At 42.8% G+C, this 25,158-nt stretch overlaps 1 protein-coding gene and 1 long non-coding RNA gene across 36 annotated transcripts in view; one reads left to right on the forward strand and one right to left on the reverse strand.

Annotated features, from left to right (window-relative positions):
* NFYC (nuclear transcription factor Y subunit gamma) overlaps window positions 1-25,158 on the reverse strand; it is a 64,006-nt gene that overhangs the window by 6,675 nt on the left and 32,173 nt on the right. For 32 of the 35 annotated variants that reach the window (XM_008522633.2, XM_008522631.2, XM_008522629.2 and 29 more), the window contains 6 exons: window positions 22,623-22,735; window positions 14,611-14,682; window positions 13,121-13,234; window positions 9,849-9,944; window positions 4,793-4,966; window positions 1,384-1,542 (listed from right to left, as the gene is read on the reverse strand). In XM_008522633.2, coding sequence (XP_008520855.1) covers window positions 1,384-1,542; window positions 4,793-4,966; window positions 9,849-9,944; window positions 13,121-13,234; window positions 14,611-14,682; window positions 22,623-22,727 — 720 coding nt within the window. In that variant the 5' untranslated portion in view covers window positions 22,728-22,735. Of the gene's footprint in view, window positions 1-1,383; window positions 1,543-4,792; window positions 4,967-9,848; window positions 9,945-13,120; window positions 13,235-14,610; window positions 14,683-22,622; window positions 22,736-23,077; window positions 23,186-25,158 lie in introns of all 35 variants that reach the window. The other 3 variants (XM_070610124.1, XM_070610135.1, XM_070610138.1) reach the window with 1 other exon arrangement.
* On the forward strand, window positions 1,035-24,303 carry LOC139081930 (uncharacterized). The gene is made up of 3 exons (XR_011537440.1): window positions 1,035-1,190; window positions 4,771-4,989; window positions 24,070-24,303. It is a non-coding gene; the product is annotated as an uncharacterized lncRNA (long non-coding RNA).

Genomic DNA, 25,158 nt, shown 5'->3' on the forward strand with positions numbered 1-25,158 from the left:
CATCACTATTGTGAGCACTCTGAGTAGAGAAATGCTAAGTCCTGCAGAAGGTATCTGAGAACAGTGAAGACGAGGTTCTGAATTCCGCAAAACATCTTCTGTGCTACAGCTCTGTGTCCCAGAGGGTTAAAACACTCGAGTAAAAGTTACTGCAAAGTGGAAGCTCTTCTCTGGCTTAAATGAACTTGTTCTGGTGCTTTCACATGCAGAAATGAGAACCATTCAAGAGAGAGGTCTCGGGTTGGCTGAAACAGTGGAGCAAGGCACCTGGAAGTGATGCATATCATGCATGTGTGGGGGAGAGAGAGGGAGAAAGGGGGGAGAGAGGGAGAGAGAGGGAGAGAGAGGGAGAGAGAGGGAGAGAGAGGGGGAGAGAGGGGGAGAGAGAGGGAGAGAGAGGGAGAGAGAGGGGGAGAGAGGGGGAGAGAGGGGGAGAGAGAGGGGCAGGGAGGGAGAGGGAGGGAGGCGGAGGGAGGGGGAGGGAGAGGCGGTGGGGGGGGAGAGGGAGTGTGTGTGTGTGAGAGACAGACGGACAGAAGAGACACAGAAGAGACATACATTCTCCACTTTCCTAAGCTTTCTCTTGGCCTATTACTCTGTAAATAAAAAGAACAGTTCCAAAAACAGAGTTGAAGGCACTTTTTGAGCTTTTTTCAAAGAGGAAGTGGTTAACCAAGTTCAAGTGAGTTTCTGTATCTGCCTACATTTCATTTACAATAGGAAGGGCAGGGGCAGGAAATAGAAGGACTGTTCCATGTCACTCACTTTCCATATTTTTTGGTGGCAAAATGACCAATGTATAGATGGCAAGTGTTAAGACAAGGACACTTTTTACAAAAGAACAAGTACAAGTAAAAAAGTCAACAAATCTAAGAAATGAAATCCCTCAAGGCACACAGGAAGCAGCAGTCCACAGTGAAGGAATGGATAAGTTAAACGAAAGCCAAAAATACACTTTGCTGCAGGCTCCACTGGGAACTGACTCATGAATATGCAACAAGTGTATTTATGGCCTTCCCTAAACACCTCCCTCCCATTCTCTGCTAATCAAAAGGCAGGACTGCCTCACAGGGCCTTTGGGCTTGGCATGGAACAGTGGTTACAACGATCTCTCTGCGTAGGTGGAGTGAGGGGAAATCGAGAGGAGCTGCCCCATAGTGGTGAACTCAAACCTGGATTAAAGGAAAGCAGTGAGTAAACAGTGGAGCAAGTTGTGTTCTGGGGTGATGGGAATATAGGTTAAAAAACAGTGTGTGTGTGTAGACGTCCACAGACACAATAGTCTGTGTGTGTGTGTGTGTGTGTGTGTGTAAAATCTTTAACAGCTCCCATTGTAGCACAGAGCATGGCGCCACGCAGAGCTGGGGGCAGGGCGGAGCTTACCGGAATCTGCTGGATCTCCCCCGTGTTCGTGATGATCTGTTGCATCACCTGCATGGTCTGTCCACTGCCGCTCTGGGCCTGCTGGGCTTGACCCTGGGGCTGGGCCTGGACAATCTGCACCTGCTGACCTTCTCCGACCTGCATGGTCACGGGTGTGGTCTGGAAAGAGGGGTCATGAGAAAGCTGACTGAGCTCTTACTCAGAGCCAGCAGGCTTACCAAGGGCTTAACAGGGAGCACTTAACTAGGAGCAAACCCCCTCCATGAATGCCCGAACTCATCTCAACTCTAACAAAAATACTCAACCTACAGAGTCCTCTGGGCTTAGAGCACTGTTAAAAAGTCCCTCTCCAAAATAAAAGATGGGAAAGCCAAACAGATTTTTAGGCTCGTAGTACAGAACATTTGCCTAGGCCCCAAACATCTCTATGCTCCAAATGTTGCGCCTTTTCACACCCCTTCAATGATAGAAAGGCACAAACGGTACAAAAGAATCAAAAGCAACCATGATAGTTCACTTGAGAAATGGCCAAATTCAAATGTGGAGCAGGAGAATTTGAAGGGCAAACTAAATGGAAGGTGGGGTCAGTATGAATTTACTAAGTTCCGGATCCTGGCTCCTCCTTAGGCTGCAAGACACTGGCAGGAAAATTAAGTGCACACTGGCTTTCACCCTCATTCAAGCAGCAGAGCAACTCCAGCCCACACTGGCCAGCTCACTGCCCTGGATCACAACACAGCTTCGCACAGGAGAGGCAAACACTGTTAACAACTTGACGGTCTTAAGACCTGGATCTTAACTGAGGCCACCCCTAAGTAACAGAATTTAAGAACGTAAGAACTTCAACTTTCTAGAAACAGGAAGCTCAGATTTAAGAAATTTCTGTCACTGACTTGGCAGGTTCTGCGTCTCTCGCACACAATTAGTGGACTGTAGTCCTAGGAAACTTGCTCCTTTGAGAGACGCTAAAGACTTGAACTGTCAAAAAAGTCGGTCAGTCATTTCTTCAAATCTCAAAATTTTAGCCCTAGACATGACCTTCACAGATGACCTGGAGCACTGAGCCCAGCATATCTTGCTCACCTGGTGGTGGTCGTGGGTGGTGGTGATGGGGGCGGTAGTGGGAAGAGGGTGAAGACTTTAAACTACACCTGAACCCCCAGCCCCCCGATTTGGACATGATCTCTCCCCACTCTGAATTAAGAATCAGCTTAATAAGAAGACTCTGGGAGTCTCAATGAATCATGGACTTCAATCGATGTTGCTATTCTGATGCTCTTACATTCTGACTGCATAGGTCTACTGTGCATCTAAAGTTACAAGGGAAGGGGCCGTGTTCTGGGAACTACAGATGAGATTCAAGGGATTACGAGGGAAGGAGAAAGTACTATAAACTGCAGGAGGGTAGGGAAGAAAGATGACAGAGGAATCTATATAAAAATATATGCAGTGAGCTAGGACAATGGCAAACATCTCCCGTTCTCACACCACAATTTGCAACTCAGTCTATTCCTCAAACCTTCAGGAGTAAAAGTTGCCAATTTTATGATATAAAACACAGGATTCACTTAACCAAAATATGCTTTCCTTTTAACTTTAATATGCATTCTGGATATTTGCACTTAAAACAGCCACTACTATGGGTCTAGGGAGGTGTGACACAGCACAAGGCCAACCTGAACCAGCAGGACAGTGAAACAACAGCTGGGAGATGCTGAGAGGGACCAACTTCACCATCCTCATAAGCCTTATCAGCTCCAAACTGAGCAAGTCTGGGGTGGCAGAGGAGAGATGCAATTCTCACTGACTGAAAAAAATGCACATTGCCAACTCATCACTGTACTGTATTAACCAAAATTTCCCAAGAGGATTGCCAAGGTATTTCTAAATCATTTCAGGAAAATGAGGACTTGTGTTAGCATGGCAACTATCAAATCACGTATGGTGTGCCCTGCTGTCGGAGCACAACAGCCATGAGCTCCTTAGGATGATCAGGCAATCAGAGCCCGTCCTTGGCAGCCTCCCTTGAAGTTCGCTCTCTAAAGGAATCAAGCCTTTGGCAGGTAAAGCTCTCGCCACTGCAAAGGCACAAGCATTAGCCAAAGAAGACCCCTTAGACATCATGGTGCAGTGAACACCTTGAGGCAGGGACTGGGCTGCGACCGCCTTTCAGCCCCTCCTGCCTAGCATGGTGTCTAGCAAATAGTAAGCGCTCAATAAATGTCTGTTATTTGGATAAAAAAATGAACAAGGACTAAATCCTAAAGTCGTAATTATTTAAATCTACCTCTGCCTCAATTTTTTTCTTCTAGGCAAACTCAGTTCCTTACTAGAATACACAAGGCTGTCTAGGACGTGTCCTCTATCTTTTCAACTTGCCTAGATGTTCCCGAAGCTGACCTGACCTTCCCTTCACTCCCTGTGCTGTTTCTCACCTCTAAGCCTTTGCTTGTGCTGTGCCCTCACTGGGAAAGCCCTCCTTCCCCTCTTTGATTCATTTCCATTATTTCCTCTAAGACTCACCTTATTCCCTTCAGGGAACCTTCTCTGACATCCTCTTCTACCACCTCCCTCACATCTTTGTTAGGTACCCCTTTTGAATGTGCTCCCATAACACCCTCTACACAATCCTAAGAATATCTTACACTTCCCACGTGGTGGTATAATCTTTAAGTATTTGTAGCCCCAAGTAGATGTGAATTCTTAAAAATAGGGACTGTTTTATTCATGCTTATATCCCCAAGACATAGCATAGGACTTTATCTACAGAGGATGCTCAATAGTTGATGAATAAATTAATTAATGATTGACAGGAATTTGGACTTAAGAGTTCTCTGTAGCCTCTCATGATCCCAGCAAATGTGGATGTTACTGCCCTCACAACAATACTGCTGGGGAGAGAGTGAGTCTTCTGATTACTATTGCAAAAAGAGAAGGTCACTTGACACAAATATGGTAGGACAGAGGAATGACGGGGAGACGGGAAGGAAAGGTATGCAAGCTGGTAATGATGTCTGACCTCCTTCTTAAGGGTACAAATGCCAATTCTGGTGCAGGCACACAGACAGCAGGCACGGAGTCCACTTAAAATTCTTTCTACAAAGATGCCACTACTCTTCATAAGGGCATTATACTTTTTTCCTTCTAAAATTTCTTAGCTCATAGGGATCCTGAAGAACATCTTGTCCACCTCACTTTCCTCATCTGACCCATGAGGAAACCAGGACCCAGAGAGATTAGGATGACATGTCATCTCAGTAGCTGAATCTGGGGAAAAGTCCAGGTTTCCAGACTTCAAATCCAGTGTTCTATGATGATTTGACTCCCTCTTTGCTCTAGTCAAGCTCTTCCCATCCCAAACCTAAGAGAGGCTATCTTGCTGTGCAGGAGCCCTCCAGAGCGCACAGACCTGGCCCTGCTGAGGCTGCGCGATGATGATCTGCCCAGGCTGGATGGTGGTTGTGGAGCTGGTGGTCTGCTGGCCTTGCTGCTGCCCCTGGACTTGGACGGCAGTGGGCTGCTGAGCCAGCGTGAAGTAGTACTGGACGGGCTCTGCAGGAGTCACAGACTGGCGCACCTCCTCCTGTGGGGTAGAAGGAGAGGCAGGTAAGAGGAAAAGAACTGACTCAGCAGCCGCCACAGTGAATTTCCATTCTTCCCCCAAACAGGCTGTGCGCAGTTGCCTGCTGAATGCTGAGCTCTCCACATTTGAAGCCAAGGGAAAGTGGAATTCGAAGAGACCGGTTGTGCTAAATCAAACTAAAAATAACAGATTCCATAGGCTTCACAAAACATACAGCCAATTTTCTGAAGTACAGAGTAATCACCCATTGCGTGATGAGTTGCAAATGAGCAAATAATTACCGTAACTAAAACCACGCACCAGCAGTGCTTGTCAGTAAATGCTGTCAAGGCCTGTGATCTGACAACAGTGCTAATTGCGAGCACTGGGAAGATGCTACCCAAACATCATGCTCTCAGGCCGGCTCCAATCTCCCAAAGAGGCAGTACTCTCTTAATTTTGTTCTTACTACCTCTGAAGGGGCAGAACAAGGGAAAGGGAAATTGGGCTTTTGCTGGGTTGCAATTTCAGAATCAAAGGTCAGGATCAAGAGCACTGGTAGGCAAGTGCCCAGCTTTTCACAGCACACGAGAGCTCTGTAGTCACTGAGGGCCACATCTCTCCAGTGTCACATCGGGTTCTGGTTGTACTTAGCCGCAGAAGCGCAACCCAGGGGGCCTGAGGGACAGCTCTCCGCTGGGGTGCTGCCTTGGCTGACTAGGGAGGTCGCATTCTGTCCAGTCTGCTGAGTGAAGAGACTGTTCCTTCTTCAGTGGACGCTTTCCATGGCAGAAGGAGTAAACAACCCTCTCCCAGCCACCTTGAGCTCACAGCTGAGAGTGTAGGATGTTTACACACACTACAGCATGGTTACAGCCTCAGGGTCCGGGGTTGGTCAGCCCCTGACCACCGACACAGAGATCGGCGTCCGCTCCGGAGGGCCCTGTGACACACGGTGCCCCTGCCTGGGACAACAAAAACAACAGAAACATACAACAACTTGGCTGGCTGAGCAGAAATATTAGCTAAATTTACTCACTTCCTCATTCTGGGCTAAGTTTGCCAAGTTCAAGAAAAGAGGAAAAGACGCTTCTTTAAGGTATAGAAACCCTGTGGACTGCCTCAAAGCTCCCCAAAGTGACATTTACAAAGTTGGTGTTGACTCCATCCCCTCACTAGGTTAGGTGCCCCAATCTGTGCTTTCACAGTCCTTTCCTCATTACACTTCTGTACTTCCTTGTCAAATTCACTGCCTTCCCTGCTAGAATGGAAGCCCTAGGAAGGCAAAGCCTAATTTTCTCTTGCTCCCCACTCTCCCTGCCATTCATTCCCTTGTAGGCACTCACTAGGCACAAGGTGAACGATGAATGGATTTGTAGGAACAGGCAGACAGCTGGAGGTAGGAAAGTACTTTTTTAACCCAACTATGTAGAATGACAAAGTCTCTTGAACCCAACAGCTGTTACCAATAGAAAGGGTCCCTACACAATCTTTGCCTACCTCTAGAATTCTGTGGCCGTACTGTGGGGAGAAGTGCATGTCCCCTATAGAAGGGGACCTATTCTTTTGCTTGCTTGGTGACTGGTGGCCCAGGATACTAAAACTAGGACTGCTGTTATCTAGCGTCTGAGAAACTTGGGTTTCTGCATGATGAGGTTCCCTGATGGTCATCCACCCAGCCTAGGCAGACACTTGCAACATTCTGGGTTTCTAAGCTGGTTTTCAAACATGAACCAACTTTCTAGGTTAATGTATTCTGTGCTTCAGACCCAAACAGTGTGAACCCTGAACATGATCATGCTGAGGCAGAAGAAAACGGAGGCCCCCTTTTATTTTCATCTAGGTCTCAGTTTCCAAAACAACTTAACTGTGACAACATCACCTCCATTTCAATTCCAACTTCTCAGCATTATAAATAAAGGTCAGCCTGTCAACTAGATCTTGGCTGAGGCAAGGATAAAATACTGATACCCTGCTTAGCCAAGAAACAGAGGCCAACTGCTCTTTTCAAAGCTCTTAAATAGGTTCAATGTATTTATTTGCCACTGAGATCTCCCTTCCCATTTTATAAAACACATCAATCACTAGAGCCCAGACCTAACTTGAAAAAGCCGTTGGGTGATGAGAGGGTACAGAGGACTGAGACTCCAGAACTTGTAGGAAGTCAGGGCCTAGGGAGGAACTCCCTGCTCTGCCCTGTGATTGTTCTGTCTCCAATTATTCCTGACTGCAGCTGATCTGCAAGTGAATATGGCCTTTTTGCCAGATAAAAAGCAAACTTTAAATACCCCTTTCAGAAGCCAAAATACCCCACGCCAAAAGCTGTGAGAGCACATAAAAAGCTTTCCCATGCTGCCTACTATACCCTCTTAACTGTCTATGAACTAGGCAGTGACTAGGACACTGTGTGAGTATCAAGCAGAGGCACCCAGGTTTGTGTTGTGAGAACAGGCATGACTTTCTCAAATCCCTCCAACGGAAGGAGGCACATCTAAGGTTCTTCTGCATTATGAAGACTCATTCTGCCAATGACCTAGCAAGGGAATGATTATGCTTGGTTTAAAGAAATGGGTGAAGAGAAAATGACACTTCAATGGGCAGGTACTTTCAACTCATAGCTTTAGTGGGATAGAAGTCAGGCCTCAACTACCTTCTGCTTTCGAATGCTCTTTACTTGCTTCCCCAAAGGACAAGAGAAATTCCCAAGCAACTCTGAGAAGTCAAGAGCCTTAGATCCGCAACTCAATATTTCCAGCGAGTTCCTTTCCCCAGCAGTGGGACATCACCCAAGCACTAAAACAATCTCTGAATGATTGGATTAATCTAGAATGGGGCAGTTGCCCAGCTTTAGCAGTGGCCTCCCCAACCAGAGGGCTTGCTCTTGGAATCTTTTCAGAAATGGAGACTGACAAATAATGCCAGAGAATGAGCAGCATTACACCCTAGGGCCATCACTACAGTGTTGTGCAGCCAGCCCCAGACTAGAAAACAGTATATTCGCTTTAGTAGCAAGAGTGAACTGCTGCCTCCTTCAGAAACGGTGAGTTTTGGAGAGTAGGCGCTTTTAAAGGACTAAGGAGGTGCCAGCCAATTTGGAGCTTGGGAAAACTTCGTGTCTACAGAGGATTAAAAGTGCTATCTTAGAATTTCAGACCAGCTTTCAGCAATCTCAACCTTTCAAAGGCCAGGCAGCAGCTGTCCCGAATAGGATGCCAATCAATGACTTAAACACCTACAAAGAAGCGAATCCAGGCAGCAAGGAGCTGTTTCAGCTAGACACACTTTAAAGGGAGATGGATCACAGCATCTTGAGTCAGGCTCGGATGGAACAAGGAGCTCTCTGACACCCTGAGAGAGCCAAGCACTGAGGACTCTGGAGGAAGGGACAGGACACGACCCTTCCCTCCAGCCAGTTGGTTCAGCAGGCAGCCCACAGAGAACAAGCAGGAGTTAGCACAATGAGCGTGAGCAAGACCTGACTTTGTCACAGAACCTACCACCTTGTTTTTAAAGGGGGCCTCTGAAACAAATTTCAACAAGGAGAGCAGGTGTATGGTATCACTTGTTTTGGAACGAAGAGAAGTGGTCTGAGTTCTCGTCGTACGGACTTCTCAGAGAGGAGGGAAGCACCCCAAGAGGAGGAATTGAGCCCATGGGCACAAACCTACAATGTCTCAAGGGTGATGCACAGCCGGGGACGACCGTGGCAGCCTGCCGCTGTAAACATCCGACTGAAAGCTCCTCTGAACACCTTACAGCTTCCAGTCAAGGATGTTTACAGTAGCAAAGACTGCCCAGAAAGAACGGAGACGCGGTGAGGCACCCTGCTCTACTACGGAGGCGACAGAGGGCTTGCTAATCCAAAGGCCTCCAGGCAGGGTCAGGATTACAAATGTCCTTTAGGATGCCCACTTCTCCTACACTTTCTGACTGGTTATTAACATGAGACAGCATGGGAGAACGGTTGTCACTGTATCACTCTGTTTCTAAGGTAATATACTCTGAAACAATTAATTAAAAATACATAAAATTTTATTAACAAAACAAGCAGAGGACAAGGCACAAGCTTTGCTCTTGCCAGACTCTGCCACTATTCCCCAAGTGTCTCTACTACACTAATGAGTCATGCAATCTGCATGCCTAAAACAATGAGCTATATACAGGATAAAGGTCTATTACAATCGCAATTAAGAGCTTTATGCACCCAAGGTGCTGAAAAACAATCGATGTGACCTTTGGAGAGGAGCAGGCAGAAGAGAGAGAAAGGCAGACATTCACATACTTTCTCATGATTGCTTAGAAAGCGGTTTAAGTGGTGGTTCTCAAATTTGGTTGCACATTAAAAGCATCTGGAGAGCTTTACAAAGTACTGATGCCTGGGCCTCCCCCTCAGATTCTGATTCAGCTGGAGAGGGGTGGAGCCTGGGCACTGGTCTTTTTTAAACCCTAACAGGTGATTCTAATGTGTAGCCAGAGCACTACATAGAGAACCTCAATCCAGAGAAAGAGAAAATCAAAGTCCACTCAGTCCAAACACCACTGTGCACAGAGAGAAGCTGTTTCTGAAAAATCTAAAATCTGTAACTCACTGGGAATATTCTCCCAGCCCAGATTAAGAACTCTAATAAGACTTTCTAGGATACCCTGAAATGAACTTTACTGTTTGTACTAAATTCTTTAATTTTCATTTAGTTCCTTTTCACTGAAATACCTCAGAGGCACTGAGTTAAAAGTATCCATAAATGAGTAACAGAAGGAGATGTCAAGGATGGATCTGGTCTAGAGAAAGAGAAGCAAACGGAGTAGCAGCAAATGACTTGTGCTGAGAAAGGAGGAGCGTATTTGACACCAGTGTGCACGGTGCTCTTCAGTCAGCAGCAGCAGCAACGCCTTCTCAGCTCACCTGACGCTTTGGAGGTTTCAGTTCATCTCTTGGAACAATATCGATGAGAAAGTCAAACTGATCAAATTTTGTAATTGCCATGGCGATATCATTCCTCTGCAACAAAGAAAAGCATATAAAATTAGCCTGGGGAGAAACAAGTTCACCTGGCTTTATACCCTCCAAGTTACAAGCAAACTAAGATGAAGACTCCTAAGCCTAACTGAATACCCATGGTCAAGTCTGTAACTGAAATAAGCACAGCCAAACTCTCACAAACTTTAAATGATCAGACCTGACAGACATAGACAAAAAAGAGACACATTTGTAGAGCTCAAGCTCTACAAACTGGATATTTGAGCCTCCAACTACTACTACCTCTGCCGGATCCTGTCCCAAGCTCCTATGATTGTTACATCATCTTTCCCCAGCTCAATGTGTACAAGTCTAGCAACCTTAACTGGCAGGTTTCTGGTCAGCCTGTGGTGAGCAAGCTTAGGCTATCCTTCAATTTTATAAGCTTTTTACGGCCCTAAATAATATTTTGCCTCTTTGGCTCACAAGTAGTTACAATGTTTTGAATTGCTTAGCTGAAATCCTAACAATAACTTTTTGCAATATTTTCTAGTCACTGGATTTACATACGGCAGTTCCCACATGCTATGATATTTATTTTGGAATTCAAAAATCACAATATTAAATCCCTGGTTTAAATCTTGCTTAATGTGATATGAATATTGGAAGTCTGAAGTTACTAGAATAGCCAGGAGTTGGTAGAGAACACAGGAGTCAGGTGACTAATGATACTGAAACCCAGACCTGCTCCGATGGGGTTCTTTCTAAGAGTGACACTCTCTTTCTTTAAATAATAAAACTAAGAGATTTTTAAGTTAAAAACCAACACACTATGTATACTCAAGATTTGTGTACTTCACTGTATGAAAATTTTTAAGCAAAAGAAAAACCAGGAAAAACTAGTGAACTCTATCTAGCGAAGGATATGCATGTTGAAGTGTTTAGGGGAAAATAAACTTTGAAATGCATTTAAAAATAGAGGACTTGATGGACAGAGGGATAGACAGATATGAGGATAAAACGAGTAAAATGTTAACGGTAAGATCTGGATGCTGAGTATACAGGTTTTCACAGTAAACTTTGCTTATGTTTGAATTTTTTCACAATAAAATGTTAGGGGGAAAAGTCAACATGCTAACAGAAATCCTTAGCAACCTCTATATATCACATCTTAAGAGAGGGTGACTCATCAGACAAAATAGAAGGGGATGGAAATTTTCTGTTTTTTCCTTCCCTTGTCTCTGTGATGGCCCCAAGCCACTGAAATGCAAAACTCCGATCCACCCTTCTTGCCAGGGACCAGCTTGATAATAAACCCTCCCAACCGGAGCAGGGCGCATCTTCAGGCTGCCAGGTCACTAAGATTAGTACACCATAGTATCACATTCTTGGTGATGTCACTTACTCAAGCTATCTAAATAGCTCATCTATGGACAGAATGAGGGGGAAAAAAGAAAAAGAAATATCATTACCTCCAAACATACACCAAAGCGTTCTACAGGGTTTTGTTAACATAGATAAATTGGTCTTAACATTTTTGTTTTGCCTTTTTTAATGCTAATATTTTACTGAATTATTATTCATATTCAGTAAAATACAGAAATCTTAAGTACACAGCTTGACGAATTTTAATAAATATATGCACCCAGGTAGCTATCATCCAGATAAGAATATAAAGTTTCCCTCTATCCCTTTCCAGTCAATGACCCTCTCCCCCAATCTGAGGAAACTACAACTCTGATCTCTGTCATCATAGAGGGAGATGGTGTATGGTATCATGTGCTATGTAATTTTTTTCTCTAGTTTCTTTTGCTTAATATATTATTGAGATTCATCTACATTGTTATATGGATCCATAGTTTGTTTCTTTTTATTGTCGAGCAGTAACCTGTTTACGGAATACATCAATTTGTTTACATATACATTTTGATGGATACTTGAGTTGTTCCCAGTTTTTGACTATTATAAATAAGGCTGTTATGAACATTCTTCTACAAGAATGTCTACACTTTGGGGGTACACCCAGGAGTAGAATGGCTGGGTCATAGAGTTGGGATATGTTTAACTTTACTAGAAAGTGCCAAATAGTTCTCCAAAGTGCTTAATGTCTACCACTTTACATTCTGATCAGCAATACAGTATATGAGTTTCAGTTACTCCACTTCCTCGCCAACACTTGGTATTGTCAGTCTTTTTTATTCTAGCCATTCTAGTGGGTGTCAACCAGTATCTCACTGTGGTTTTAATTTGTGTTTCCCAGATGACAAGTGATGTTGCACACCTTTTCATATGCTTATTGGTCATTTGGATATCTTCGTTTTTGAAGGGCCCTTTCGAGTGTTCTGCCCATTTTATGGTTTAACCTGAATTGATCGTGAAGGTAGCTTTAATCAGATCTCTCTAGATCCATAGACTTCCTTCAAAGCAGCATTCAGTGTCTAGCTGCAATAGAACGTAGGATTCCCAAGAGTGGAGATTTTTGTCTGTTTTGTGTGTTAATCCCCAGAGCCTAGAACAGTGCCTTGGCACATTGTTAAACGTTCAATAAATATTTGTAGAATAAATGAATAAATGTATGCAAGGAAACAACAGAAGAAAATACAATTTACTTTCTTGGCTTTGTTGTTAAAATACTGTCACTGTCTTATATCTGTCATACTCTTCCTCTTATGTGTGGGAAATCTTTCCTCCAAGAACTACGGCCTGGCTATTGAGGGCAGGGCCTCTAGAACCAATGACCAAGGGGTCTGTCATACAATACAAATGTTGATTTGCTGGATGAAAATAAAAAGAAAACAAAAAAGGAGGAAAAGATTCCCAGAAAAGCAAACAAGAAACAAAAAGCTAACGAGGTTAGTGAGACTGATTCTTCCTGGGATTGTCCTTTCCTGGAGTTTTTCAAGGCTTCCAACCAGATACTATTTACATTTAGAAATATAAAGACTTCAGAGTGTGTTTATAGTGAGAGCTCACCAAGTGAAGAGTTCAGTCACTGAGCTGTTAAAATCATGAGAGAGTCGGAAATTAAGATTCTTGGTGGGGAAATACTATCATGGCTATAAAGTATGCCTGCTTCCCAACAGTCGAGGAAGACGTCAATTACACCTATCGCTTGACGGAGCCCTAAGGAAGAACAATCTTTGGTCCAAAGCCATGCAAGAGAAGCAGACAAAGGCAGCTGCTTGCCCAGTTTTCCCGATGTAAGTTAACAACATTACCTGTAGAGTCCGGCGCTTGTTATCCTCAGTGTGGATCCAGGCTCGAAGAGTCAACTCTGTGATAAAAATCTGGGCTGCCTTGGCAAAGAGCACAGGGGCTTCTGCACTGATCATCTGCAACAGATGTAGGCCCTCCTTGTCAATCACCAGCAAGTCACTCAAACCAGTCACTTTGTCGCTTACCTCATGTCCTGCCACTGGACTATGGGGCAAGGGTTGGAAAATGAGAAGGTGGCAGCCTCAAGACATTCCAAGTAAAATAAATCCACAAGTAGGGACAAAGCAGGTAGAAGAAGGGAAGAGGGAGGAAGAATATTTACTTATCTAGCACCTACCATGCACTTTCTTACTCTCAGAATAGCCTTTCAGGGAAACCAGGGTTTAGGAGAGGTGAAGGGACTGCCCACGGCCATGGAGCCAGGAAGTGGGAGGGTTTAGGTTCTAATCCAAGGAGAGACAATGTGGGGAAAGATAATGACTTTGAGAACCAACAGATTTAGGTAAAATCTCGGGCCTCCCATCCTTTTGGGCTTTATTTTTCACATACTGAAAAAGAGGATAAGCTTCCAATGTTGTTGTGGGAGTCAATGAGGTAATACATGTAAAAGTACCCAGCACAGAGCCTGGCACATAGCAAGTGGTCCAGGAATGTAAGCTGCCTCACCATGCCTCACTTAAGCTCTTGGTCAAGCAAGCCTCTGAACGCTTGGTGAGGTGGAAAGAGCCACGGGAAGAGCTCTGGAGTTAACGAAAAAGGAGATGAGAACTGGGATCTTGGTTCTCCTACTCTGAGTGAGTCACTTTTAACCTCTTTGTGCCTATTTCCATATCTATAAAATGAAACTAATAATTCTTATCCTATCCAATCTAACAGGGTTACTTACGATGAGAAGGAAGTGAACTAATGAAAGGGAAAATAGCTGTGAACTGTTAGCTTTCTACACAAATATAAGAGATTATTAATTTTGAGTGGTAAGGAGAGAGTGTTGCTCTTTTCCTGAGAGAGCTATAATAGGAAGGGACTCCAAGGAATGCAGAAATGGCCACCCCTAAGTGAACCCTCTCATAAGAATAATTCGTGTAAAACAACTCACAGATTGAAAACTCAGCACAGGTGCAATATCATTATCAAACAATTCTTGGAGCTCAGATCAACAAACTAGAGAGTGCAATAAGATGCTAGGAAGATGGTACTTCCTGTTGATTTGATGATACATGTTTATACTACACAGTGAAAAGAACTGGGTGATTCAAAAAGCAAACATTCAGAATCTTTTCAACATCTAGAAAACAGGATGTCTCTAATTTTCAGAGAAGCATCATTAAAACTGTTCAATTTCAGCTCACTTAATTTTAGCTAGGAACCAAATGCAAAAGCAAGAGACAATAATATTTTCATTTCTATTTAAACTTTGAGCTCTAGAGAAATGAGCAATAACCCATCCATTGTTTTAGCTTCAAAATGAATAATAAAAATGAATTGAATTCACCTTCACATCTTCATCCAGTTTCATAATCTTCTTAATACGTGCCAGTGGGAGTTCTTGTACTCGGAAATCTTTCTGAAACGAGTAATGAGAAGTGTATAAATGGCAGGGACAATCAACAGAGCATGACAGGCAGTATGAAACACTCTGATTGGCTTAGTCCTTCCTTTCAGAAAATATGGCAGGAAAGGAGATACTTATGAAATGAAGAAAATACAAGCTCCAGAACAAAATTCTTCTTAACCAATGCAGAGCATCAAACAATTAAAGGGCTTCAGGATAAACTTATGATGGCTTCTAACAGTGCCCTCAGGAAAAGTAGCCCCGAACAGTATCAGATTCTTTGCTAGCACAATATAGAGATGCATTGTGAGTGTCTTTTTCCCCCCAGAAAGTTTACCAGTCTGCAATATGCAGATCAGAATGAGATTCTGCCTCAGGGGCGTTCCTCGAAGTTGCCAGTTCTTTCTTCTCTTCAGGCACAAGGGCACGCGAGCAGCACCAGACCACAGTGACCCACGGTTCTCCAGCCAGCGTGCTATGGCTATTTCTGACCTTTGCACTAACCTAACACCAGAAATTGGGGAGGAGCTCCTTTTCCATCACAGCAGCAAAGGCCTTGTCTCCAAAATATGCTTGGGAGTGGAGGTAGACGAATATGGAAAAAAGCGTGAGGGTGAATGTATCAGCTGCCTTTAGAAACAGCCCGTGCACTTTTTTCCTAACAAGACTGGGCTGGAGGAAACGACATACCTTTACTGTGGATGGGATTTAGGAAAGGTCTTTTTGACCAACACTATTCAATTATTTCCAATTTAAGCTCTTTTCTGTTTTATTCTGATACAACTGGTATTTAAACACATGCCCAGTGATGGATGCAATTCTAGGAATAAAAATCAATTTTGGGTTTCAGAGCCGCAATGAAGAGAAAGGTGCAAAAGCAGAGATTAGATAAATTCAGCAAAATTCCTACTGGGACTAGGTCTCAAATAATTGATTCTATATGTGGTCTGAAAAGTGACTCACCAAACCCAATATGCTCACCTAGGAATTTGTATCGTCACATTCTGAAAGGAGCAGCATTTATTTGAGATTGGGTATAATTAACATACATAAGTGAACTTTCTTTTCCAAAATCAACAGAAAACCTCAATTCTATGTCAAAAAAGGCAGCGGGGCATTTTGGAAAAACATCACCAGCCTTCCCAGAATCCATTTTATGACTACAGAAGGAAGAGCAACTATTAGGAGAAAATGTACACCAAGACATCTAATTTCTCCACTCAAACCCAACAAGCTGCTTGGCTACCACTCACCTCTACAAACTTCCAAACACCAATTTTTCATCTTTCCTTTTCCAAATTAGGTGTCAACATTTTCCATGAAGCCACTACTAAAACACTGGAGTGGCAGAGGCTTACAAGTCCAGTTTATTAAAATTTCACCAAAAGGAGACGGCAGGACACATTCTTTCTATTCTTATTTTTTCTCCTCCTTTTTCATTTATTCACTCATGCAACTCAACTAACAGCAAACGTATGACACCTACTGCTATGTGAAGGATGCAAATCTATTCTTACCTTTGAACAGCTTATAGTTTAAGTGTTAGAGACTGTCACGTACAAACATTATAATCCCCTATCTTGTACTAGAATGGGAGTGTAAAATCCCACAGGGACAAAGGAGGAAATAACCAGCTGGCAATGGGGGATTGGAGTGGGTGAGGGGAGTTAGCAAATGTTCCACAGAGAAGCTGACATCTGAATTATGTTGAAGGGATGCTACAAATCCGCTTGTTGGAAAAGTAAGAGAATGTTATTCAGACAGTGAGAATAGCATGCGCAGAAGCAGAGAGACACAAAAAACATGGCCTATTTAAGTTTTAGATGTATGACCTTAGTACAGAGTGGAGCAGCAGGAAAGGGAATGCTGGACTGAGACCAGACTCTACAGAGATTAAAAAAAAAGCACTTGACTGCAGAAATCAATCACTGGTCTTCCTTCTTAAGTGGCGTATCACACAAATGACAATGCTAAACAGAAATGCCCAACAGAATGCAAGGGATGATAATGCCTTTGGAAGGCCTCCCAGGATGATACACACAGCACAAGATTCTGACCACAAGATTTAGCTCTCTTGCAAGTGTGCTCTCATTTGGCTTGATTATTTAATGTAATTTCCACAAGACCGTTCCAAGATAACTAGAGCTCAAAACTGATAAAAAGGCCTCCTTCCACAACTTGAAAGAGTAAAACATTAATTTTAGAATTTCTATGAGACTATTCTTTGTGTGTGTGTGTTTCTTTATTGAGTTGATAGGTTACAATCTTGTGAAATTTCCGTTGTACATTACTGTCTGTCAGTCGTGTTGATAAACTAACTGGAGAGGGGAGCCCCTTCACTGTCAGTAGGCTGAGGTCTACTAAACTGGCTTTCAATTCAATGTTCCCCTTGTCATTGGCAAACATGCAACTGATGTGAATAACATTTCACTTCTGATGCTGATCCAAGTGAAGGGACAACTGACACATACTTTTTCTTTCTACTCCTGGGAGTGAAAGGTGGAACCAGAGCAGATTCTCTCTCAGAACATTCCCATGCTCCTGACCACAACCAAAGAACAACACTGAAAATGCTGCCATCTGAAACTGCCAAATTTCAAGAAGTCTGAATTCACTCAATGAGAGTTTGGAGCCAAAGAAAAGTCAATGGGTCTCAGCTACACTAAAGAACATCTAGAGTTTCAAATAATGATGAGAAATCTTTTCCAGGCCTAACCAGTCAGGCACTCTAGCAAAGTCAAGATCCTAATCTTCTCTAAAGTAGGTGATTCTGAACCTTGGCTGCATGTTAGAATCATCTGGAGAGATTCTGAAAAACAAGATGCCTGGGCTCTACCCTGGACTAACTGAATCAGGAACTCTAGAGGGTGGAGTCCTGGCATGGTGTTTTCTGAAAAGTCCCCTGGTGACTATGATCCACAATGAGTGTTAAAGGACCACTGCTTTAAAGCCTTGCTACTCAAAGTGAGGACCTTAGACCAGTAATGGCATCACCTGGGAATGCAGAAGAAATGCATAATCTCAGGCTCCACTCTAAATCTCCTAAATCAAAATCTGTATTTTTAACAGGATCCTCATGTGGTTCATAGAGACAGTTTGAGAAGCACTGCTCTACAGGAAGGGTTCAAACAGCCCAACAACCGTCGCCTCCAAATTCTTATTTATCCATTTAAGGTTATCTGATTTGATTGTAATATCAGAAACGTCATTATCCAATCCGGAGGGACTGAAGAATGAAAAGATGTAACTGGCAATTAAAGGAAGTGACCGAGGCATTAAATTACAGCTAACTGAAGGCTGAATGGGACACAGGGAATAAATTAGGGGAGGATTACGTTTTTCTTTTCAAGATTCAGCATTGTTGCCTCCCCACGAGCTCCCCAAAAAGACACAGTCAGCTTTTTCTTCCTCACTTTCAAAGAGATCTCGAGGTGTAAAATTCAATGCCAAGAAATCTGTTAACCATTGTTCCCAGAGCTCTGCTGAGCAGGAATACGGTATTTTACATGATCATCCTTGTGTACAATCACTTTGGTGTGATTTTTAACCAAATTCAATCTCAGCTGAACACCACCTGGATTTATGCACAATCAGAGCTTTTAAGAGTGAGAAGGGGGCCGGCCTCGTGGCCAAGTGGTTAAGTTCAGCGCTCTGCTGCGGCAGCCCAGGGTTTCGCCGGTTCGGCTCCTGGGTGTGGACATGGCACCGCTCATCAGGCCATGCTGAGGCGGCGTCCCACATGCCACAACTAGAAGGACCCACAACTAAAATATACAACTATGTACCAGAGGGCTTGGGGAAGAAAAAGGAAAAAATAAAATCTTTAAAAAAAAAATAAAAGGGGCCAGCCTGGTGGCACAGCGGTTAAGTTTGCACGTTCCGCTTCGGCGGCCCGGAGTTTGTTGGTTCAGATCTTGGGTATGGACATGACACCACTTGGCAAGCCATGCTGTGGTAAGCGTCCCACGTATAAAGTAGAGGAAGATGGGCATGGATGTTAGCTCATGGCCAGTCTTCCTCAGCAAAAACAGGAGGATCGGCAGTAGATGTTAGCTCAGGGCTAATCTTCCTCAAAAAAAAAAAAAAAAAAAAGAGCAAGGAAAGCATGAAACCATGATGGCCAAGCTGAGATGAAAGATAAATTGCTTTTGCAGAACTCAGACCAAAATGACGGGGACCAATGTTTTCAATACATCATGAAATCTATCATCTAGCAAACTTCAATTACTTGTTTATGGGATAATCTTTGTCCCAGTCTTAGAGAGACCGCAACATCTTATGAATATTCTCCTAAGTTTTATTTACGTTTGGACAGTTTGAACATATAGAATTGTAAAAGTCTGTTAGACATTTTGAGATGTCAACCTAAAGAGACTCTGACATCTGAGGAAGGCTGGTTCTAAGTGCTGTTGAGTTCTGGAAAGCACAGATTAAATGCTAAAATATCTGGTCACGTAACACAGGCAGACGTGCAGTCAGAGAAGCAGCTGCCCGCACGTGCCACAGGCAGTCTTACAAAGACAAAGATCACCCTGACTTTACTGGATGGCATTCTCACCCCAACTTGGTACTGACGCTACTTCACATTAAATCTGAAATGGAGTCGTCTAATTCATTTAAACATTTATTGTGCACCTATCATATGCCAAACATTGTCCTAAGCATCCATCTGATGTAAGAGATACCATAGTAGCAGTTGAGGAGTCTTTTTTAAGGGTACATGGGAGGAAAACTTTAGTTAGCCATCAACAGAAGAATGATTAAAGACAACTTTCTTCCTTGCTCGTCTTTCTCTTCATTCACAAAACCTGAACTAAAACTGAATCCCTCAAAGTAATCCACGTTTAACTTCTGATGGACTAGCTGTCTAGGTACTAAACATTGGTCAACACCACAATCTGGCTTTGTTGGTAATCAAACTTAAATTAAACCTGGTAGGATAAAAATCAAAGCCCACACCCATGTTCACTGCAGCATTATTCACTACAGCCAAGAAATGGAAGCAACCCAAATGGCCACTAACAGATGAATGGATAAACACATGATAAATACACATATACGTGGAATATTACTCTGCCTTTAAAAATGAAGGAAATTCTGCCACATGCTACAACATGGATGAACCTCAAAGATATTATGCTAAGTGAAATAAGCCAGTCACAAAAAGACAAACACAGTATGATTCCACTTATATGAGGTACTTGGAGTAGTCAAATTCATAGAAACAGAAAGTAGAATGTTGGTTACCAGGGCCTGGGGAGACAGGGAAAAGGGGAGTTATTGTTTAATGGGGATGCAAAATGAAAATGAAAAAGCCCTGCAGATCTGTTTCACAACAATGTGAATATACTTAACACTACTGAACTGTTCATTTTTAAATGGTTAAGATGGTAAATTTCATTTTTTTTTTTACCATAATTTTTTTAAAAAAAACAAAACTCAACAGAACACAGAAAAGTTAAGTGCAGGGGCCGCTCCGTGGCCGAGTGGTTAAGTTCGTGCACTCCGCTGCGGCGGCCCAGGGTTCGGATCCTGGGCGTGGACATGGCACCGCTCGTCAGGCCACGTTGAGGCGGCGTCCCACATTCCACAACTAGAAGGACCTGCAACTAAGATATACAACTATGTACAGGGGGGATTTGGGGAGATAAAGCAGGAAAAAAAAAAAAAAAAGGTAGATTGGCAACAGTTGTTAGCCCAGGTGCCAATCTTTAAAAAAAAAAAAAGAAAGAAAGAAAGAAAAGTTAAGGGTTGAGCTTGAACACCCAGAGTTTATCCCGCCACTTGCTGATCCTGGATTTCTGTTTCTGCACTCAAGCTGGAGCACACACTTGCTGTACTGGCCTAGTTCCACCACACCCCAGGACGGCACTAGCTTTATACCAGGCTGACTCCAGCACTAAAACCTGAGAAGCTTAACCATGAGATTATCCCTGCAAAATATAAACAAAAATACTCCACTCTGACTTTGTAATTTTATTTTTTCCTCCTTTCTCTTTTATATCTGAGACAGTATAGAACTACCACCATTAGACTGCAGAAGAGAAACAATGACTTTTCAGTGGAAATCTACCTGTGAACACAGGCTACTCTGAGAAAGGCCAAATTAAGTTAAACTGCTGAAAATCCCCCATATAAACAAACACGACATCCCACAGGTACATCTAGAATATGATTTAGTTTTTTCACCCCTGAAGTCAGTGGGCATGTATCACAATGAGAAGTTATTTTGTTCAATTTATTCATTCATTACTTGTTTACAGTCTGTCTCTGCCACCTGTGAGTACAATGATCTGGTCTGTCTAGTTCACTACCAGATCCACAGGATCCAGCATAGCCACAGGAGGTGCATAATAAGTATTTGCTGAGTGGAAGAATAAAGTGACCTTGTACGTCAGAGGTTAAAGGCCACACTAACTCTAAGAAATTGCAACTTTAGTTCTACATTAAGAAGGAATCCAGCGCCTGCTCTGCCAGGATGCTAATACCTTGAGGGCAGGAATGACACATCTAACACAAAGAGTTCCTTCAATATTTGCTGAAATGACACCAAATGGAACATTCCTCATTAAGGACATGACACTATGCTCTGAAAATATTCCAGTTCTAACCCGTCTCACTTCCTGCTACCACTGTTACACCACTTTACTCCTATCCCACCCACACTACCCACATATTAACCTCTAGCCCACTCTGAACTTCTTGCTGTTTCTCTAAACATAAGGCCATCCCCTCTGGGCTTCCATGATTTACAAATGCCCTTCTCTTTGCCTAAGAGATATTCTCCTATCTTTTCCATCTAGTGAATGCTTACTCATATTTCAAGACTCAACAGAAATGTCTCCTTAAAACTTCCTTAAGTCAACCAGTGAGACATAAGCACTATGTCCTCTGTGCTCCCACAGCACTTGGCCTTTTACTGCTTCAGACTCAGCACTGTGCCTGACTCAGTCAACACTTAATACTTATTGACTAAATGGCTCTGATTGTAATTACTAGACTGTAAACTCCTCAAGGGCAAGGGTTATATTTGATTCTTCTAAGTCAGTGGTTGTCAACAGGGGATGATTTTAGCCTCCAGGAGACATTTGCCAATGCCTGGAGACATTTTTGGTTGTCACCACTAGAGGAGGAGTACTACTGGCATCTAGTCAGTAGAGGCCAGGGATGCTGCCGAACATCCTACAGTGCACAGGACAGCCCCTCACAACAAAGAATTACCTGGTCCAAAATGTCAATAATGCTGCAGTGGAGAAACCCTAATTTAAGCGTATCTTCTAACACCTGAAAAGAGTACCTGCTTACAACAGATCTGTTGTTGAATAAATTGCCCCGTAGTTTTCATCAGGCTCTAGAAATTTGGCAGAGCCATTAAAGCAGGCCTGAGAAATGAGCCACAGCTACTGAAGGAAAGTGAGAGCTCTGCTTTTCTGTATCCTCTAAAAGATATGCCTCACGTCAAACTACCTCCAAGTCAAAGCATCCACAACACACTCATACACCTAAGGAAAGCCACTACGATACAAGATGATCCTTGTAGTTACCTCACCTAAGGTAAATTATATTTTCATTTTCCCACCCACAGGTCAGGAATGAACTACACCTTTGTAAATGTGCTTGAGATTAAAAATGTTTTAGTCTGGGGCCGACCCAGTGGTGCAGCGGTTAAGTGCACATGTTCTGCTTTGGCAGCCCGGGGTTCGCTGGTTCGGATCCGGGTGTGGACATGGCACTGCTTGGCAAGCGATGCTGTGGTAGGCGTCGCACATATAAAGTAGAGGAAGACGGGCATGGATGTTAGCTCACGGCCAGGCTTCCTCAGCGAAAAGAGGAGGACTGGCGGCAGATGTTAGCTCAGGGCTAATCTTCCTCAAAAAAAAGTTTCAGTCTAAGTTTTGGTCATTCATCTCATGGCTCTTTACACTCTTTAAAAGCTTCTCATTCTTTCTTACCACTGTTAAATTCCGGATTTCTTCCATGACTCGAGGCCAGAAGGACTGTAGGCTCTGCTGGGCATCACTGCTGCTAGTACCACCAAATCCTCCTTCTGTGGACATTCTGACAACTGAAAACACATGCACGAGAAAATCAGAAATAATAAAGTCAGACTTTCTGTCCAGGTTATTTATATCTTTCCTTGTGGATATTTTCACTAATTCATTAAATTTTTCAGTCCGAGAAGGTATAGAATTGTGCTGAAGAGGTTTTTAACACCGACTTAAATCTTACCAAAAACATATGGAGGAAAGTTTTCCCTTCTATCCAGCTTATACCACAGGGATTATCAAGGAGCTCCAACTAGAAAATCTAAAATTGCTAGAAAACCAAACTGAAATCCTAATGTGAATCAAGAGGTTTTAATGTCTTATCTTGGGGGGTAGGGGAGGAAGGAAGCACTTGGGGTTGCCCTAGTCTGGTCCATAATTTTCAATGCCACCGAAATCGAAAATGCCAACGCCATTCCCTTCAATGTTTGTTCAAGTTCAACGTGGCTTCTCACACTCCATGCCATGGCCTGCAGCAGATATATTAAGCATCCCCAGTGATTAATACTATACAGAAATGTAAACCCAAGGTCTTGAAAAATAAGAGCCAAATTTATTCTTTTGTTTTAGGCACCGTGGCCCCATTTATCTGGGACTGGTGATGATTATTATTCCTTCTCATCTCAAGCTAATCTGCCTCAAAAGAGACAAAAGCACTAAGGCCTAGGCCAATAACTGAGTGGGTGGCACAAAGTCTCTGAACTGAAACTACTTCCCAGCTCATTCCTTACCTGAACCTTGCTGTTAGGCACAAAGCCAAACAAAGTATGCCATCAAGTGGAAGCTTTAAAGATGGTTGAAAAACAATAAGGAATTAAATTTAGGATAGAGAGAAGAGGGTCAGAACCCGCATTTGGTCAACTGCTTTGTGAGGGGGGAGGTAAGATGAATAAGGATCCCCACTTCAACTGTAGATAATATTATAATGTCTTAAAAGATTTACATGGGCAAAGTGGAAAACTCCAGATGCTTAAATGCTTATCTGGCAAATAGTTAAATGCAAGAAACAGTTAAATTAAACATAAAGAATGAGAAACTTAGTGAAGTCCTAAGAATTTCTATTCTGAGAAATTATAAGAAAAGGTTTCAATGGATGCTGGCGGAGAGCTATGTAAGTCATTAAGAACTAATTCTGAAGGGCTGAAAGAAAAGCACCAAAGCCAAGTGTCACACGACCAAATGTGTTATTTTCCAGGCTCCATGTGGCTGCTGTGGGCAGAGCACTCCATCAGCAGAGTGGAATGACGCTTGATAAATCTAGGTTTAGACTGTGAGGATGTTTGATTCACTCTTAAATGTTTGCCTGGGATTGTCCGAGAGGTCTCTGATTTTTTTTCTCTTTTTCTTTCTAAAGGAAATGATGAGAAGAAAGAAATAGAAGGAAAACAAGAGTACAATCTTCAAAGCAGAGTTCACTCTGGTGTAATGACATTAGTGGGTGATGATGTAATGGGAAAAGGTTTTGAGCCAATTTCTGGTGCTGGAGGCCTACGAGCAGCTCTATACATCAAGAGGAACTCTAAGTACTAGGAAGCAATATGATCTCGGAGTTTCTGGAGGGAATTAAAGTGAAGAGTGTTGAATCTCAGTTGGAAATGACTGGATAAAATCTTGAGTCCTAAATAACCAAGATAGTGCCTCTCAACTCAGCTCCCATGACATTTTCACTTATTACCATTTACACATGGCCTACACATTATTCTCCTAGATGTAGTGAGAAAAAGAAACCAAAGTAATCTAAAGAAGTTTAATTATTTTTATTAATAGATTCTTATGAGGTACTCAAGACAATGAGAGTTAAATTTTTTAAAAAATCTTTCTAGAAATGAAAATAATTATCAAAAACTTTAAAAAGAATCTAACCTTTTATTGGATGGATCCACAGACAGGCCTGATCTTAGCAAAATCTGCCATACAAACTGCTACGGTCAAAGGAGGAAGATGCATAAGTGCCAGTGTGATATCTTCAGATACTTGCTAATAATGGGTAGGTTTAGTCTGTGAGATTCAAAAAGCTGGTAACAAGTTTTGGTCGTCCTCTGATCTCTTCCCACAAACATTAAAAGGCACATGATTTAAGAAGCACTTTTCAAACAGCCTGTGAACAGTCTGCTCTTAAATTTTGAATTGCCCCAACTAAGGATGTGCTGGCACAATCAGTTCCCAAACATCTGTGCTGTCAATAGATCATGAATGAATCTCTGGCTGGCTCAGACCCACACACTGTTGGAGTGGAGGTTGAGTACAAAACAGAAGTTAACAAATCTTTCTGGAACTGAAAAATGCATTAAAGGTTAAGTTTTTACTTGAGAGGCCCATATGAATTAGAAAATCACAAATGGATAACAGCAAAAAACACAAGTCAATAATAATGTCCTTTATATTTTACTGCATCATAGAAGTCTAGGACTAAAAAAGACATTAAAAGCCACCTAGGCCCACC

This window comes from Equus przewalskii, chromosome 2, assembly GCF_037783145.1.
Source record: "Equus przewalskii isolate Varuska chromosome 2, EquPr2, whole genome shotgun sequence".
In the NCBI taxonomy this organism is placed as follows: domain Eukaryota; kingdom Metazoa; phylum Chordata; class Mammalia; order Perissodactyla; family Equidae; genus Equus; species Equus przewalskii.